At 27.8% G+C, this 15948-nt stretch overlaps 1 protein-coding gene across 3 annotated transcripts in view; it reads left to right on the forward strand.

Annotated features, from left to right (window-relative positions):
* LOC145268234 (uncharacterized) overlaps positions 1 to 15948 on the forward strand; it is a 150057-nt gene that overhangs the window by 14591 nt on the left and 119518 nt on the right. For all 3 annotated transcript variants that reach the window (XM_080123556.1, XM_080123558.1, XM_080123557.1), the window contains exon 2: positions 1246 to 1279. In XM_080123556.1, coding sequence (XP_079979682.1) covers positions 1246 to 1279 — 34 coding nt within the window. The remainder of the gene's footprint in view (positions 1 to 1245; positions 1280 to 15948) is intronic.

Here is a 15948-nt window from a genome sequence, read left to right on the forward strand (position 1 = left end):
GATCAAGTTCTTTTGTGAACTTATGAATTTGAGTTTGGATTGTGCTTCTTGTATTTCTGTTGTACTTGCAGTTGCAATCTCCAGGTTTAACTCGTCTTCTCCCTGCTCCAAGATTGGATTTGTTATTGTAGGCTTATTTGAAGCTAATTCATCAAATAGGCTTAAAAGAGATACAGTTTTATTTTCACCTTGACTTTCTTGACCTTCAGCAGAGCTTGAAGAAATGTATCCGGATTCTGCTTCATTATCATCAGTAGAAAATATAAAATTCAATTCTTAATGGTGTTTTCCATGTCTTTTTTTTATTTAAATTTGAATCCTGAACCAAGCAAAGACACACACAACTATTTATCATTTAGATAGAACTTGCAGGGTACACCCGACGTTGCCCGGGATTGAATGAGGATCAACGGATGTTTCACCCTCCCATATTTTATTGTCATCAAAATCAATGAAATCGACCATTTTTCAATCAAATCGATTGATTGCCTGCTCTAACTAAGGACCCACTGCGATAGACCAGGAAGAAGCTTCAGATGCCTCCTCACAGTGACTTAGTCCACAATACATTATAGCTTAAATTGCACTGTAGAGAACTTACTGTTCATTTTATAAATTATTTTTATATAATAGCTTGTATTAAAGTTTAACATACAAAAATCAAGTATTATGGTCCAATATATATATATATATATATATATATATATATATATATATATATATTTTGTAACAAGGATAGTATGATGCCACCTTCTTTGCAGCAGCCTTGGCATGTCCTCAATGTATTTGTTTCAATTCATGATGCATGTGAATGTTAAACTGAGATGTCTGAATGATAAGGGTGTTATTTGTCATGTCAATCGACAGATGAGAAGGTTTTTTTTCTAATTGTTAAAGTAAAGAATCTTGTTTTTAGTAGCATTAAATATTACAATTTATGGTCCCATTTCACTACTGATTGAAGGATATTTTCTAAGACTTCTTCTTGGAGAGGAGATTGAACAGAACCATATATAAACCCAACAGCAACAAAATCACATATTTCTATCATCATTGAGACATTTTAAAATAGTTTGATGTACTCTTTTTCATAATTTATATTTGTCTTTGTTTACATGAAGGGAAATAAAGGTTTTGTTATATTCTTCAATGAAAAGGAGAGAAAAAAATGAAAGAAATATAATATTTGATATAACAAAAAAGACACTTTAATGAACCTGTATATCTTTCACTTTTTTTAATCAGGTTTCAAAGGGAAATAACTCCAGAAAGAAAACAGGTAAATTATTTTTTTTTTCTAAAAGACGATTTGTGACTCATTAGGTCAACATTGACACAAAGTACATTTGTTATATAATGAGAGCTCTCATTTGAATAGAAGGAATGAACAATTAAATGATTGAAATGATTAGCATAACAAGTTGATTTTTCTTTTTAGATAATTGTTATTTTATCAACTTGTATGAAAAGAGCTTTGTAAAAGATGCTTAAAATTGTTTGAATTATGCAAATACCATCAGTAGTTCAAAAGTTATGAGAATTTTAAATGCCAAAATTTATGCTTTTCTGTGGACATTCTTCTTTAGAAAAAGTGGGCTAAATTACGGACCTTAACATTTCAAGAAATTAAGTAATTTCGCCACCAATAATTTATTTTTCAAGCTATTCTTATGAAACTTGGTACACTTATGTAAAATTGTGTGCTCTTTATGGCTATGCAGTCAAATCTGACATATCTCTTTGCCATATAAATAAATTATAAATTAAGATGTACAAATTTAAATTTTTTTTTTAACTTGTGCATATCATACAGTGGGTATCTATTCATGAACAAAACTAACTATTATACTGGTATTTAAATATAGCTTTATTGAGAGTAGGTGTTTACTTGCCTCCCCACCCAAGGAGAGCTTAATCTGGACTGTAGCCATTGAATGCCTAAAGAGCATTCATGGCCGGTATTTACTACTCCCCTCAATGAAAAGAAAAAAATTGAGTAGATATAAATTAATCTCAGAAATAAATCGAAAAAAAATTTTCATATAGATTTTGGATTTCTGTAAAAGATGGAAATTCCCATAGTTGACCAGAACTTATGCATTTTGGGACCAGTCCAATTTTCCATTTTGTAAATTCTCTCTATCTGGCCCAAAATATACCCCTATTTTCTGAGATGCAACCATAAATCGTACTCTACATGAATCCTCGATGTAGCTTTCACAGTACCAGGATACCTAAATCCTGATAAGCAGCAACTATATATTCACCAGTTGATGGTAATTTTTGTCATTTCTATTCTGTTGTATTACTGAAAATTCAACTATGTAAACAAAATAAAACAGTAATTTTTACCTTGTTTTCACCTTAACATTTAAAATGATTACATTTTTGGGTTTTAGGGTATGCTGAAAATGAATATCGTATTTAAATTTCTGCAAACAAGTAGTTTTCCGGATATCAAGATATAAAGAAATGTCATTTCTTATGTTATCGCTGGTGGCCATCTTGGTGGCAAATCCTGAGAAACTATGCGCTAACGTGCATACCAAGATGACCACCAGCAATGACATAAGAAATGACATTGCTTAATATCCGGAAAGCTACTTATTTGCGGAAAATTTAAATGCAATATTCGTTTTCAGCATACCCGAAAACCTTAAAAGGTAGTCATTTTAAAGAAAAATGTTAAGGCGGAAACAAGGTAAAAATTTACAAAATGCATCTCAATTAAATTCTTTATCGAATCGCCTAATTATTATTATTATTATTATTATTATTATTATTATTATTATTATTATTATTTAGATATCCTCAGTTAAAAAAAACGGTTTTGTTTTACAGATTCGAAAAAATGTGTCTTGACAATGAGTTAAAAAAAAAAATTATACCAAATACTATTAGAAACCCAACCAATAAATGTCACGAGGACATTTATTAGTTGAGTTTCTAACAGTATTTTGTATATTTTTATGTCATTGTCGAGATTTCAAAGACATGAGATACCACGTGGCTATTTTTCTCGTGTTTCTGTAACACTTGACACTAATTGTTGAAATAAACAAACATTTTACATTAAATAAATACACTAAAAACTTATCCAACTAGGTAGAAGAGTAACTTATCTTGTCTTTTGTAATATTTATTTGGGTGCTTATGCACTTATGTTACCATATTATTTTTTCAACTTAAATTCAACTTTCACAATATCTTTTTTTTTTATTTAATTGTTTGGTGAAAGTACAGAATAGTTAACAAAACACCCTTCCCTCCCTATGTTAAGAATGGGTTTCTAAATAATAATGTTATTATTTCAGCATGGTAGCATAAGTGCACAAGTACCTTTTATTTGTTATATATTTGTTTGTTTTTGTTTGTTTTTTTGTGGGTTTTTTTTTCTTTGACCACTCAAAAACACAATTCTACCTTAAGTACAATTAAGAAGTTATAAATACCATGATAACAGAAACGCAGTACTTAGAAACTTAGTACATTTTGTTACTTTTTAACGCTTTTAGTACATTGTACTAAAAACGTTAAATACAACAAAATAGTATTTGGTTCAATATTGTTTGGAAATAAAATTTGAAAAACGTGAAGATTATTTTTTTTAAATTGACAAACTCAGAATAAAAAATGACTAGTCTAGTAAAACGAAAGCAGAAAAACAGTTTTCTATTTTTAAGAGAATACTTTAGTCAGCTCAGCACTGGTCATGGAGGGGAATGAAACGCACTGAACTTTGGCTGTAAGCCAGTTTCTGCATATGTTGTTTGTTTCCCCGCCAAGATGTTGGGGAAAACCAGCTCCCCATACAAGGGGAGTATCCAAATGAATAGCAATTGTCTGATATGACAAGTTTTGGCCACATTGATCAAACCTCGTTGCTTTCTGAACGTCCTGAGCACAAGTGCCAGGGAGGCTCATTTTGCTACGGATTCAGTTTCACTTATATACGGAAAAGTCAAATAAACAAGCAGGGACTAAGAAATACTGTGAAAATAGCATGTAAAAGTCGCCCAAATAAAATATACATACCCCCCCCTTTTGTAAATCTTAGATATTGTAATCTAGGTAGCATATAAAGGGTTCTAAGAAACAGTAACCGCCCCGAGCGCACCCCCTTCCAAAAGCCTTTGCTGGACATACACAAAAAATGCACACACACTAACACACATTTTGCCTTTTATATATATAAACTAGCGGGGGTGCCCGGCATTGCCTGGGTGTTTGTAGGGGTGTGTGTTTGGGGTGGGGGTGAAAACAATAAAAAAAAATTTTGGTAGGTAGGTAGGATCGAACCAGGAGCCTTGAAGCGAAGTTGGAAAATAAAGTGTGAAAAAACCCGACGCGTTACCTGTTCGGCCAGCAAGGGAGAGTAACAGAAAAACGTTTGAATTTAAGTATTAAAAACTGAATTTAATGAGATCAAATAGAAACCCCGCAGTTAACTTTTACTGCGAGGCAGTTTTTTGGGGTTTGTTTACTTAACTTTGGCTGGTTTTGTTTTCCCAACATGTTGGGGGGGGGGGAATTGTCTAAATTGAATAGCAATAGTCTAATATAAGGTGTTTCCCCCGTATTGATCAAAGCTTTATTGCTTTCTGTACGTTCCCGGTATGAGGGCCGGGAAACCTGTCTTCGCTTCAGATTAGTTTCACTTTTATACAAAAAAGGCGAACCAACACGAGAGGCGCTGAAAGAATTTTGTAAAAGTCGATGTAAATAGATCTAAACATGATGCGCATTTGCAAATCCTAGATATTATGAGCTAGACAGTATATAAAAAGTTCTAAAAGTAGTAAGCCCACAGAGACCCCCCCCTCCCCGAAAAAAGCTTTTGCCGGACATACAAAAAATATGCACACACATTTTGCCTTTTATATATATAAACTAGTGCCCGGCATTGCACGGGTGTTTGGAGGTGTGTGTGTTAGGGAGGTTACAACAAAAAAAAAACGATGTTAAACTTCTTTAAAAATTAGGAAAAACGAAAAACTGCCCGGCGTCGCCCATGTGGTAAAAGAAAAAAAAAGGTTTTGGTAGATAGGTAGGATCAAACCTGGAACCATGAGGCGAAGGTGAAAAAAAAATCTTGGCATGTAACCCACTCGCCCACCACGGCAGAGTAACATAAATACGATTTAATTTAATTTAAATGCGCGATTTTAATGATAATGAGGTCAAACATATCCCGCAGTCACCTTTCTCTGCAAGGCTGTTTTTTTTGTTTTCTTTCCCCAACTTTGGCTGTTTGTTGGGGAGGGGGAAACCAGCTCCCTATAAAAAGGGGAGTGTCCCAATGAATAGCAATTGTCTGATGTAAGAAGTTTCCCCCACATTGATCAAACTTTATTGTTTTTCTGGATGTTCCTGCCACGAGTGCCAGGGAACTGCTGATACGGATTCAATTTCGGTTTTTTATACTGAAACGTGAAACGAAGACGTGGCGATTGAAAAAATTTTGAAAATAGCGTGTAAAAGTCAGCCAAATTAAAGATAGACGCGACCTCCATTCGTGACTTGCATATATTATGATTTAGATGGTATATAAAATGTTTTAAGAATGAGTGAGTACATCAAGAGCCCCCACCTCCAAAAGCCTTTGCGGAACATACACAAAATGTGCACACACAAACACACATTTTGCCTTTTATATATAGACTAGCGAGGGGTACCCGGCGTTGCCCGGGTGTTTGTAGGGGTGTGTGGTGTTAAATAAAATCAAAGCCGAACCCCTGAGGCGAAGTTTGAAAATAAAATCAGCCAGCCAGAAGTGAAAGATGTTTGAAAGTCGTCGAGCGTTACGACGACGACGATGACGATGTAAGCATTGTTATAAGCGAAGTAAGAAAAGAAAACGTTTTAATTAAGCGGGGGGAGGGGGTAAAACACAAATTAAAACAGAAAAACGAACGTTACGTGAAAAATGGCTTGAATAATACAGGGTTCAATATTTAAATGTAAAAAATCAAAAAAAAAAAAAAAAAGAAGACATCTCACACCACGATTCGAACCCAAAACGTTTAGATAATGAACCAACCCTTAACTACTTACGCTAAAGCGGCGTATATAAAGTTTGTTCGGTTTATCAACTATTTAAAGTAAATCAGTCACGACGTCATGACGTCATCTGACGCATGCGTTGTTGAACCTCCCCCCTGTCGAATCTGTCTAGACATCTCTCTCTCTCTCTCTCTCTCTCTCTCTCTCTCTCTCTCTCTCTCTCTCTCTCTCTCACTTCATCTGCCTTACTCTAAAGACTGGAAAATGGCGTCTGGCTGTTTTTATTTTTAAAAACTTCGTTCATTAATATTTTTTGTAAGCGTATTTTTTTTTTTTTACTTCATATGTTTGGCTTATTATTTTTTGTTTAACTATCGAGTCTAACTATTTTGAATGTGGTAATAACTTTGGTAACGTTGCCATAGCGTAGAAGTTCATAGTTTAGCTTTAATTAATTTTTTTTTACCAATAACAACATTTTTAAATTTTAAATTAAGACCGCCATTAGAGGTTGCTGACGTCAAGATCACGTGACATGACTCAGCGGGTTTTAAATACAAGTTGACCCAAAATAAACGGCCGTGTGTATACTTTATGTAGAAGACTTGGCGGCCGTATTTTTTGGGGCAGTTATAAATCGATTTAAAAATATGTAATGTTTAACATTAAAATGTCACTTTTTTGGCCCCCCCCCTGCAGAAAATCGATCAGTTGACGCACTTCTGATGGTCACTTTGGGCCAATTTTTCTATATTTATCGTCCGGAAGGTGGGGCTTTCATATGAGACCAAGTTTGTGAATTTTTGTTGTGTCTGTCAAAAGTTTTCAGCAGACACACAAACATACATACACACAAACAAACATACACACATTTTCGCCTTTATATATATAGACTAGCGAGGGGTACCCGGCGTTGCCTGGGTGTTTTTCGGGGTATGTGAAAAAAACCCGAAGCGTTGTTGACGTTGTTTGTTTTTAAAAACCCGCTCCCTGTTTATTAGGAGGAGCGAAATGAAAGCTATAGTCTGATATGACAAAGTCGACATTGACCAAACTGGCTCTGGGCCTGTGATTAGAGTCAAGGTTCGCTTTTTTTATACCAAAAACCGAATGTAACATGTGCTGATGCGGGAAATGTGGAATAATTAACGTTTGACAGTCAATAAAATTAAATAGAGAGGCGAGCTCCGTGGATAATTCGTAGATATTATAATTTATAGATGATATAAAAAGTTTTAAAAAGTTGTGAAGCGAGCAAGCGCTTCTTTGAAAGAAGCCTTTCGTGGACATCGAGGAAAAGCGAACATACATACACACATACATTTTCGCTTTTATATATATAGATAGAAGAAGATTAACGATTATATAAAAGAAACTTTATCTGTGTGTGAATTTCCTATGGAAACGGCTGGATCAATTTTATGAAATATCACATGAAGGTACTTTATGTGCTTGGCAGGTTTCTTAGATAGGCTTTCTGTCGGAATGTCTTCGATAAGTATCAGTAATTGAAATAATCTAATGAAAGAAGGAACGGGCGATTTTGACCAAAGTTAACATCTTACACAGCCTAACATCGCAAGTGCATTTGAGAAGTTTTATTAACATACAGGCCGAAAGGCCTCACATAAAATCAACATTAGGTTCTTTGATGTGACAGGGGTGCATTCAAAATGAATGTTTCGGTTTAAAGAACAATTGCACCATGATACTTGACTTTCTCATTTTAAACTTTAATTCAAGCCATTATCATCGCACAAGCTGTAAGGTCCGGCATATAAAATCAACAGTAGATTCTTTGATATGACAGGAACATGTTTGAAATGAAGGTTTCTGTTTAGAACACAATTAAAGTATGATACTTGACTTTTGCATTTTAAACTTTAATTCAAGCTTTTATATATAAAAATAATTTTATAAAATCAACAGTAGATTCTTTGATATGACAGGAACATGTTTGAAATGAAGGTTTCTGTTTAGAACACAATTAAAGCATGATACTTGACTTTTGCATTTTAAACTTTAATTCAAGCTTTTATATATAAAAATAATTTTATAAAATCAACAGTAGATTCTTTGATATGACAGGAACATGTTTGAAATTATATATGTAAAAAAAATAATTTTATAAAATCAACAGTAGATTCTTTGATATGACAGGAACATGTTTGAAATGAATGTTTCTGTTTAGAACACAATTAAAGCATGATACTTGACTTTTGCATTTTAAACTTTAATTCAAGTCATTATATATGTAAAAAATAATTTTATAAAATCAACAGTAGATTCTTTGATATGACAGGAACATGTTTTAAATGAATGTTTCTGTTTAGAACACAATTAAAGCATGATACTTGACTTTTGCATTTTAAACTTTAATTCAAGTCATTATATATGTAAAAAATAATTTTATAAAATCAACAGTAGATTCTTTGATATGACAGGAACATGTTTGAAATGAAGGTTTCTGTTTAGAACACAATTAAAGCATGATACTTGACTTTTGCATTTTAAACTTTAATTCAAGCTTTTATATATAAAAATAATTTTATAAAATCAACAGTAGATTCTTTGATATGACAGGAACATGTTTGAAATGAAGGTTTCTGTTTAGAACACAATTAAAGCATGATACTTGACTTTTGCATTTTAAACTTTAATTCAAGTCATTATATATGTAAAAAATAATTTTATAAAATCAACAGTAGATTCTTTGATATGACAGGAACATGTTTGAAATTATATATGTAAAAAAAATAATTTTATAAAATCAACAGTAGATTCTTTGATATGACAGGAACATGTTTGAAATGAATGTTTCTGTTTAGAACACAATTAAAGCATGATACTTGACTTTTGCATTTTAAACTTTAATTCAAGTCATTATATATGTAAAAAATAATTTTATAAAATCAACAGTAGATTCTTTGATATGACAGGAACATGTTTTAAATGAATGTTTCTGTTTAGAACACAATTAAAGCATGATACTTGACTTTTGCATTTTAAACTTTAATTCAAGTCATTATATATGTAAAAAATAATTTTATAAAATCAACAGTAGATTCTTTGATATGACAGGAACATGTTTGAAATGAAGGTTTCTGTTTAGAACACAATTAAAGCATGATACTTGACTTTTGCATTTTAAACTTTAATTCAAGCTTTTATATATAAAAATAATTTTATAAAATCAACAGTAGATTCTTTGATATGACAGGAACATGTTTGAAATGAAGGTTTCTGTTTAGAACACAATTAAAGCATGATACTTGACTTTTGCATTTTAAACTTTAATTCAAGTCATTATATATGTAAAAAATAATTTTATAAAATCAACAGTAGATTCTTTGATATGACAGGAACATGTTTGAAATTATATATGTAAAAAAAATAATTTTATAAAATCAACAGTAGATTCTTTGATATGACAGGAACATGTTTGAAATGAAGGTTTCTGTTTAGAACACAATTAAAGCATGATACTTGACTTTTGCATTTTAAACTTTAATTCAAGCTTTTATATATAAAAATAATTTTATAAAATCAACAGTAGATTCTTTGATATGACAGGAACATGTTTGAAATGAAGGTTTCTGTTTAGAACACAATTAAAGCATGATACTTGACTTTTGCATTTTAAACTTTAATTCAAGTCATTATATATGTAAAAAATAATTTTATAAAATCAACAGTAGATTCTTTGATATGACAGGAACATGTTTGAAATTATATATGTAAAAAAAATAATTTTATAAAATCAACAGTAGATTCTTTGATATGACAGGAACATGTTTGAAATGAATGTTTCTGTTTAGAACACAATTAAAGCATGATACTTGACTTTTGCATTTTAAACTTTAATTCAAGTCATTATATATGTAAAAAATAATTTTATAAAATCAACAGTAGATTCTTTGATATGACAGGAACATGTTTGAAATGAATGTTTCTGTTTAGAACACAATTAAAGCATGATACTTGACTTTTGCATTTTAAACTTTAATTCAAGTCATTATATATGTAAAAAATAATTTTATAAAATCAACAGTAGATTCTTTGATATGACAGGAACATGTTTGAAATTATATATGTAAAAAAAATAATTTTATAAAATCAACAGTAGATTCTTTGATATGACAGGAACATGTTTGAAATGAATGTTTCTGTTTAGAATACAATTTAAGCATGATACTTGACTTTTGCATTTTAAACTTTAATTCAAGTCATTATATATGTAAAAAATAATTTTATAAAATCAACAGTAGATTCTTTGATATGACAGGAACATGTTTGAAATTATATATGTAAAAAAAATAATTTTATAAAATCAACAGTAGATTCTTTGATATGACAGGAACATGTTTGAAATTATATATGTAAAAAAATAATTTTATAAAATCAACAGTAGATTCTTTGATATGACAGGAACATGTTTGAAATTATATATGTAAAAAAATAATTTTATAAAATCAACAGTAGATTCTTTGATATGACAGGAACATGTTTGAAATTATATATGTAAAAAATAATTTTATAAAATCAACAGTAGATTCTTTGATATGACAGGAACATGTTTGAAATTATATATGTAAAAAAATAATTTTATAAAATCAACAGTAGATTCTTTGATATGACAGGAACATGTTTGAAATTATATATGTAAAAAAATAATTTTATAAACTCAACAGTAGATTCTTTGATATGACAGGAACATGTTTGAAATTATATATGTAAAAAAATAATTTTATAAAATCAACAGTAGATTCTTTGATATGACAGGAACATGTTTGAAATTATATATGTAAAAAAAATAATTTTATAAAATCAACAGTAGATTCTTTGATATGACAGGAACATGTTTGAAATTATATATGTAAAAAAATAATTTTATAAAATCAACAGTAGATTCTTTGATATGACAGGAACATGTTTGAAATTATATATGTAAAAAAATAATTTTATAAAATCAACAGTAGATTCTTTGATATGACAGGAACATGTTTGAAATTATATATGTAAAAAAAATAATTTTATAAAATCAACAGTAGATTCTTTGATATGACAGGAACATGTTTGAAATGAATGTTTCTGTTTAGAACACAATTAAAGCATGATACTTGACTTTTGCATTTTAAACTTTAATTCAAGTCATTATATATGTAAAAAATAATTTTATAAAATCAACAGTAGATTCTTTGATATGACAGGAACATGTTTGAAATTATATATGTAAAAAAAATAATTTTATAAAATCAACAGTAGATTCTTTGATATGACAGGAACATGTTTGAAATGAATGTTTCTGTTTAGAACACAATTTAAGCATGATACTTGACTTTTGCATTTTAAACTTTAATTCAAGTCATTATATATGTAAAAAATAATTTTATAAAATCAACAGTAGATTCTTTGATATGACAGGAACATGTTTGAAATTATATATGTAAAAAAAATAATTTTATAAAATCAACAGTAGATTCTTTGATATGACAGGAACATGTTTGAAATTATATATGTAAAAAAATAATTTTATAAAATCAACAGTAGATTCTTTGATATGACAGGAACATGTTTGAAATTATATATGTAAAAAAATAATTTTATAAAATCAACAGTAGATTCTTTGATATGACAGGAACATGTTTGAAATTATATATGTAAAAAATAATTTTATAAAATCAACAGTAGATTCTTTGATATGACAGGAACATGTTTGAAATTATATATGTAAAAAAATAATTTTATAAAATCAACAGTAGATTCTTTGATATGACAGGAACATGTTTGAAATTATATATGTAAAAAAATAATTTTATAAACTCAACAGTAGATTCTTTGATATGACAGGAACATGTTTGAAATTATATATGTAAAAAAATAATTTTATAAAATCAACAGTAGATTCTTTGATATGACAGGAACATGTTTGAAATTATATATGTAAAAAAAATAATTTTATAAAATCAACAGTAGATTCTTTGATATGACAGGAACATGTTTGAAATTATATATGTAAAAAAATAATTTTATAAAATCAACAGTAGATTCTTTGATATGACAGGAACATGTTTGAAATTATATATGTAAAAAAATAATTTTATAAAATCAACAGTAGATTCTTTGATATGACAGGAACATGTTTGAAATTATATATGTAAAAAAAATAATTTTATAAAATCAACAGTAGATTCTTTGATATGACAGGAACATGTTTGAAATGAATGTTTCTGTTTAGAACACAATTAAAGCATGATACTTGACTTTTGCATTTTAAACTTTAATTCAAGTCATTATATATGTAAAAAATAATTTTATAAAATCAACAGTAGATTCTTTGATATGACAGGAACATGTTTGAAATTATATATGTAAAAAAAATAATTTTATAAAATCAACAGTAGATTCTTTGATATGACAGGAACATGTTTGAAATGAATGTTTCTGTTTAGAACACAATTTAAGCATGATACTTGACTTTTGCATTTTAAACTTTAATTCAAGTCATTATATATGTAAAAAATAATTTTATAAAATCAACAGTAGATTCTTTGATATGACAGGAACATGTTTGAAATTATATATGTAAAAAAAATAATTTTATAAAATCAACAGTAGATTCTTTGATATGACAGGAACATGTTTGAAATTATATATGTAAAAAAATAATTTTATAAAATCAACAGTAGATTCTTTGATATGACAGGAACATGTTTGAAATTATATATGTAAAAAAATAATTTTATAAAATCAACAGTAGATTCTTTGATATGACAGGAACATGTTTGAAATTATATATGTAAAAAATAATTTTATAAAATCAACAGTAGATTCTTTGATATGACAGGAACATGTTTGAAATTATATATGTAAAAAAATAATTTTATAAAATCAACAGTAGATTCTTTGATATGACAGGAACATGTTTGAAATTATATATGTAAAAAAATAATTTTATAAACTCAACAGTAGATTCTTTGATATGACAGGAACATGTTTGAAATTATATATGTAAAAAAATAATTTTATAAAATCAACAGTAGATTCTTTGATATGACAGGAACATGTTTGAAATTATATATGTAAAAAAAATAATTTTATAAAATCAACAGTAGATTCTTTGATATGACAGGAACATGTTTGAAATTATATATGTAAAAAAATAATTTTATAAAATCAACAGTAGATTCTTTGATATGACAGGAACATGTTTGAAATTATATATGTAAAAAAATAATTTTATAAAATCAACAGTAGATTCTTTGATATGACAGGAACATGTTTGAAATTATATATGTAAAAAAAATAATTTTATAAAATCAACAGTAGATTCTTTGATATGACAGGAACATGTTTGAAATGAATGTTTCTGTTTAGAACACAATTAAAGCATGATACTTGACTTTTGCATTTTAAACTTTAATTCAAGTCATTATATATGTAAAAAATAATTTTATAAAATCAACAGTAGATTCTTTGATATGACAGGAACATGTTTGAAATTATATATGTAAAAAAAATAATTTTATAAAATCAACAGTAGATTCTTTGATATGACAGGAACATGTTTGAAATGAATGTTTCTGTTTAGAACACAATTTAAGCATGATACTTGACTTTTGCATTTTAAACTTTAATTCAAGTCATTATATATGTAAAAAATAATTTTATAAAATCAACAGTAGATTCTTTGATATGACAGGAACATGTTTGAAATTATATATGTAAAAAAAATAATTTTATAAAATCAACAGTAGATTCTTTGATATGACAGGAACATGTTTGAAATTATATATGTAAAAAAATAATTTTATAAAATCAACAGTAGATTCTTTGATATGACAGGAACATGTTTGAAATTATATATGTAAAAAAATAATTTTATAAAATCAACAGTAGATTCTTTGATATGACAGGAACATGTTTGAAATTATATATGTAAAAAATAATTTTATAAAATCAACAGTAGATTCTTTGATATGACAGGAACATGTTTGAAATTATATATGTAAAAAAATAATTTTATAAAATCAACAGTAGATTCTTTGATATGACAGGAACATGTTTGAAATTATATATGTAAAAAAATAATTTTATAAACTCAACAGTAGATTCTTTGATATGACAGGAACATGTTTGAAATTATATATGTAAAAAAATAATTTTATAAAATCAACAGTAGATTCTTTGATATGACAGGAACATGTTTGAAATTATATATGTAAAAAAAATAATTTTATAAAATCAACAGTAGATTCTTTGATATGACAGGAACATGTTTGAAATTATATATGTAAAAAAATAATTTTATAAAATCAACAGTAGATTCTTTGATATGACAGGAACATGTTTGAAATTATATATGTAAAAAAATAATTTTATAAAATCAACAGTAGATTCTTTGATATGACAGGAACATGTTTGAAATGAATGTTTCTGTTTAGAACACAATTAAAGCATGATACTTGACTTTTGCATTTTAAACTTTAATTCAAGTCATTATATATGTAAAAAATAATTTTATAAAATCAACAGTAGATTCTTTGATATGACAGGAACATGTTTGAAATGAATGTTTCTGTTTAGAACACAATTAAAGCATGATACTTGACTTTTGCATTTTAAACTTTAATTCAAGTCATTATATATGTAAAAAATAATTTTATAAAATCAACAGTAGATTCTTTGATATGACAGGAACATGTTTGAAATTATATATATAAAAAAAATAATTTTATAAAATCAACAGTAGATTCTTTGATATGACAGGAACATGTTTGAAATTATATATGTAAAAAAATAATTTTATAAAATCAACAGTAGATTCTTTGATATGACAGGAACATGTTTGAAATTATATATGTAAAAAAATAATTTTATAAAATCAACAGTAGATTCTTTGATATGACAGGAACATGTTTGAAATGAATGTTTCTGTTTAGAACACAATTAAAGCATGATACTTGACTTTTGCATTTTAAACTTTAATTCAAGTCATTATATATGTAAAAAATAATTTTATAAAATCAACAGTAGATTCTTTGATATGACAGGAACATGTTTGAAATGAATGTTTCTGTTTAGAACACAATTAAAGCATGATACTTGACTTTTGCATTTTAAACTTTAATTCAAGTCATTATATATGTAAAAAATAATTTTATAAAATCAACAGTAGATTCTTTGATATGACAGGAACATGTTTGAAATTATATATGTAAAAAAAATAATTTTATAAAATCAACAGTAGATTCTTTGATATGACAGGAACATGTTTGAAATTATATATGTAAAAAAATAATTTTATAAAATCAACAGTAGATTCTTTGATATGACAGGAACATGTTTGAAATGAATGTTTCTGTTTAGAACACAATTAAAGCATGATACTTGACTTTTGCATTTTAAACTTTAATTCAAGTCATTATATATGTAAAAAATAATTTTATAAAATCAACAGTAGATTCTTTGATATGACAGGAACATGTTTGAAATGAATGTTTCTGTTTAGAACACAATTAAAGCATGATACTTGACTTTTGCATTTTAAACTTTAATTCAAGCTTTTATATATAAAAATAATTTTATAAAATCAACAGTAGATTCTTTGATATGACAGGAACATGTTTGAAATGAAGGTTTCTGTTTAGAACACAATTAAAGCATGATACTTGACTTTTGCATTTTAAACTTTAATTCAAGTCATTATATATGTAAAAAATAATTTTATAAAATCAACAGTAGATTCTTTGATATGACAGGAACATGTTTGAAATTATATATGTAAAAAAAATAATTTTATAAAATCAACAGTAGATTCTTTGATATGACAGGAACATGTTTGAAATGAAGGTTTCTGTTTAGAACACAATTAAAGCATGATACTTGACTTTTGCATTTTAAACTTTAATTCAAGCTTTTATATATAAAAATAATTTTATAAAA

Source organism: Euprymna scolopes, chromosome 43 (assembly GCF_053919585.1).
Source record: "Euprymna scolopes isolate OS-2025 chromosome 43, ASM5391958v1, whole genome shotgun sequence".
Lineage (NCBI taxonomy): Eukaryota > Metazoa > Mollusca > Cephalopoda > Sepiida > Sepiolidae > Euprymna > Euprymna scolopes.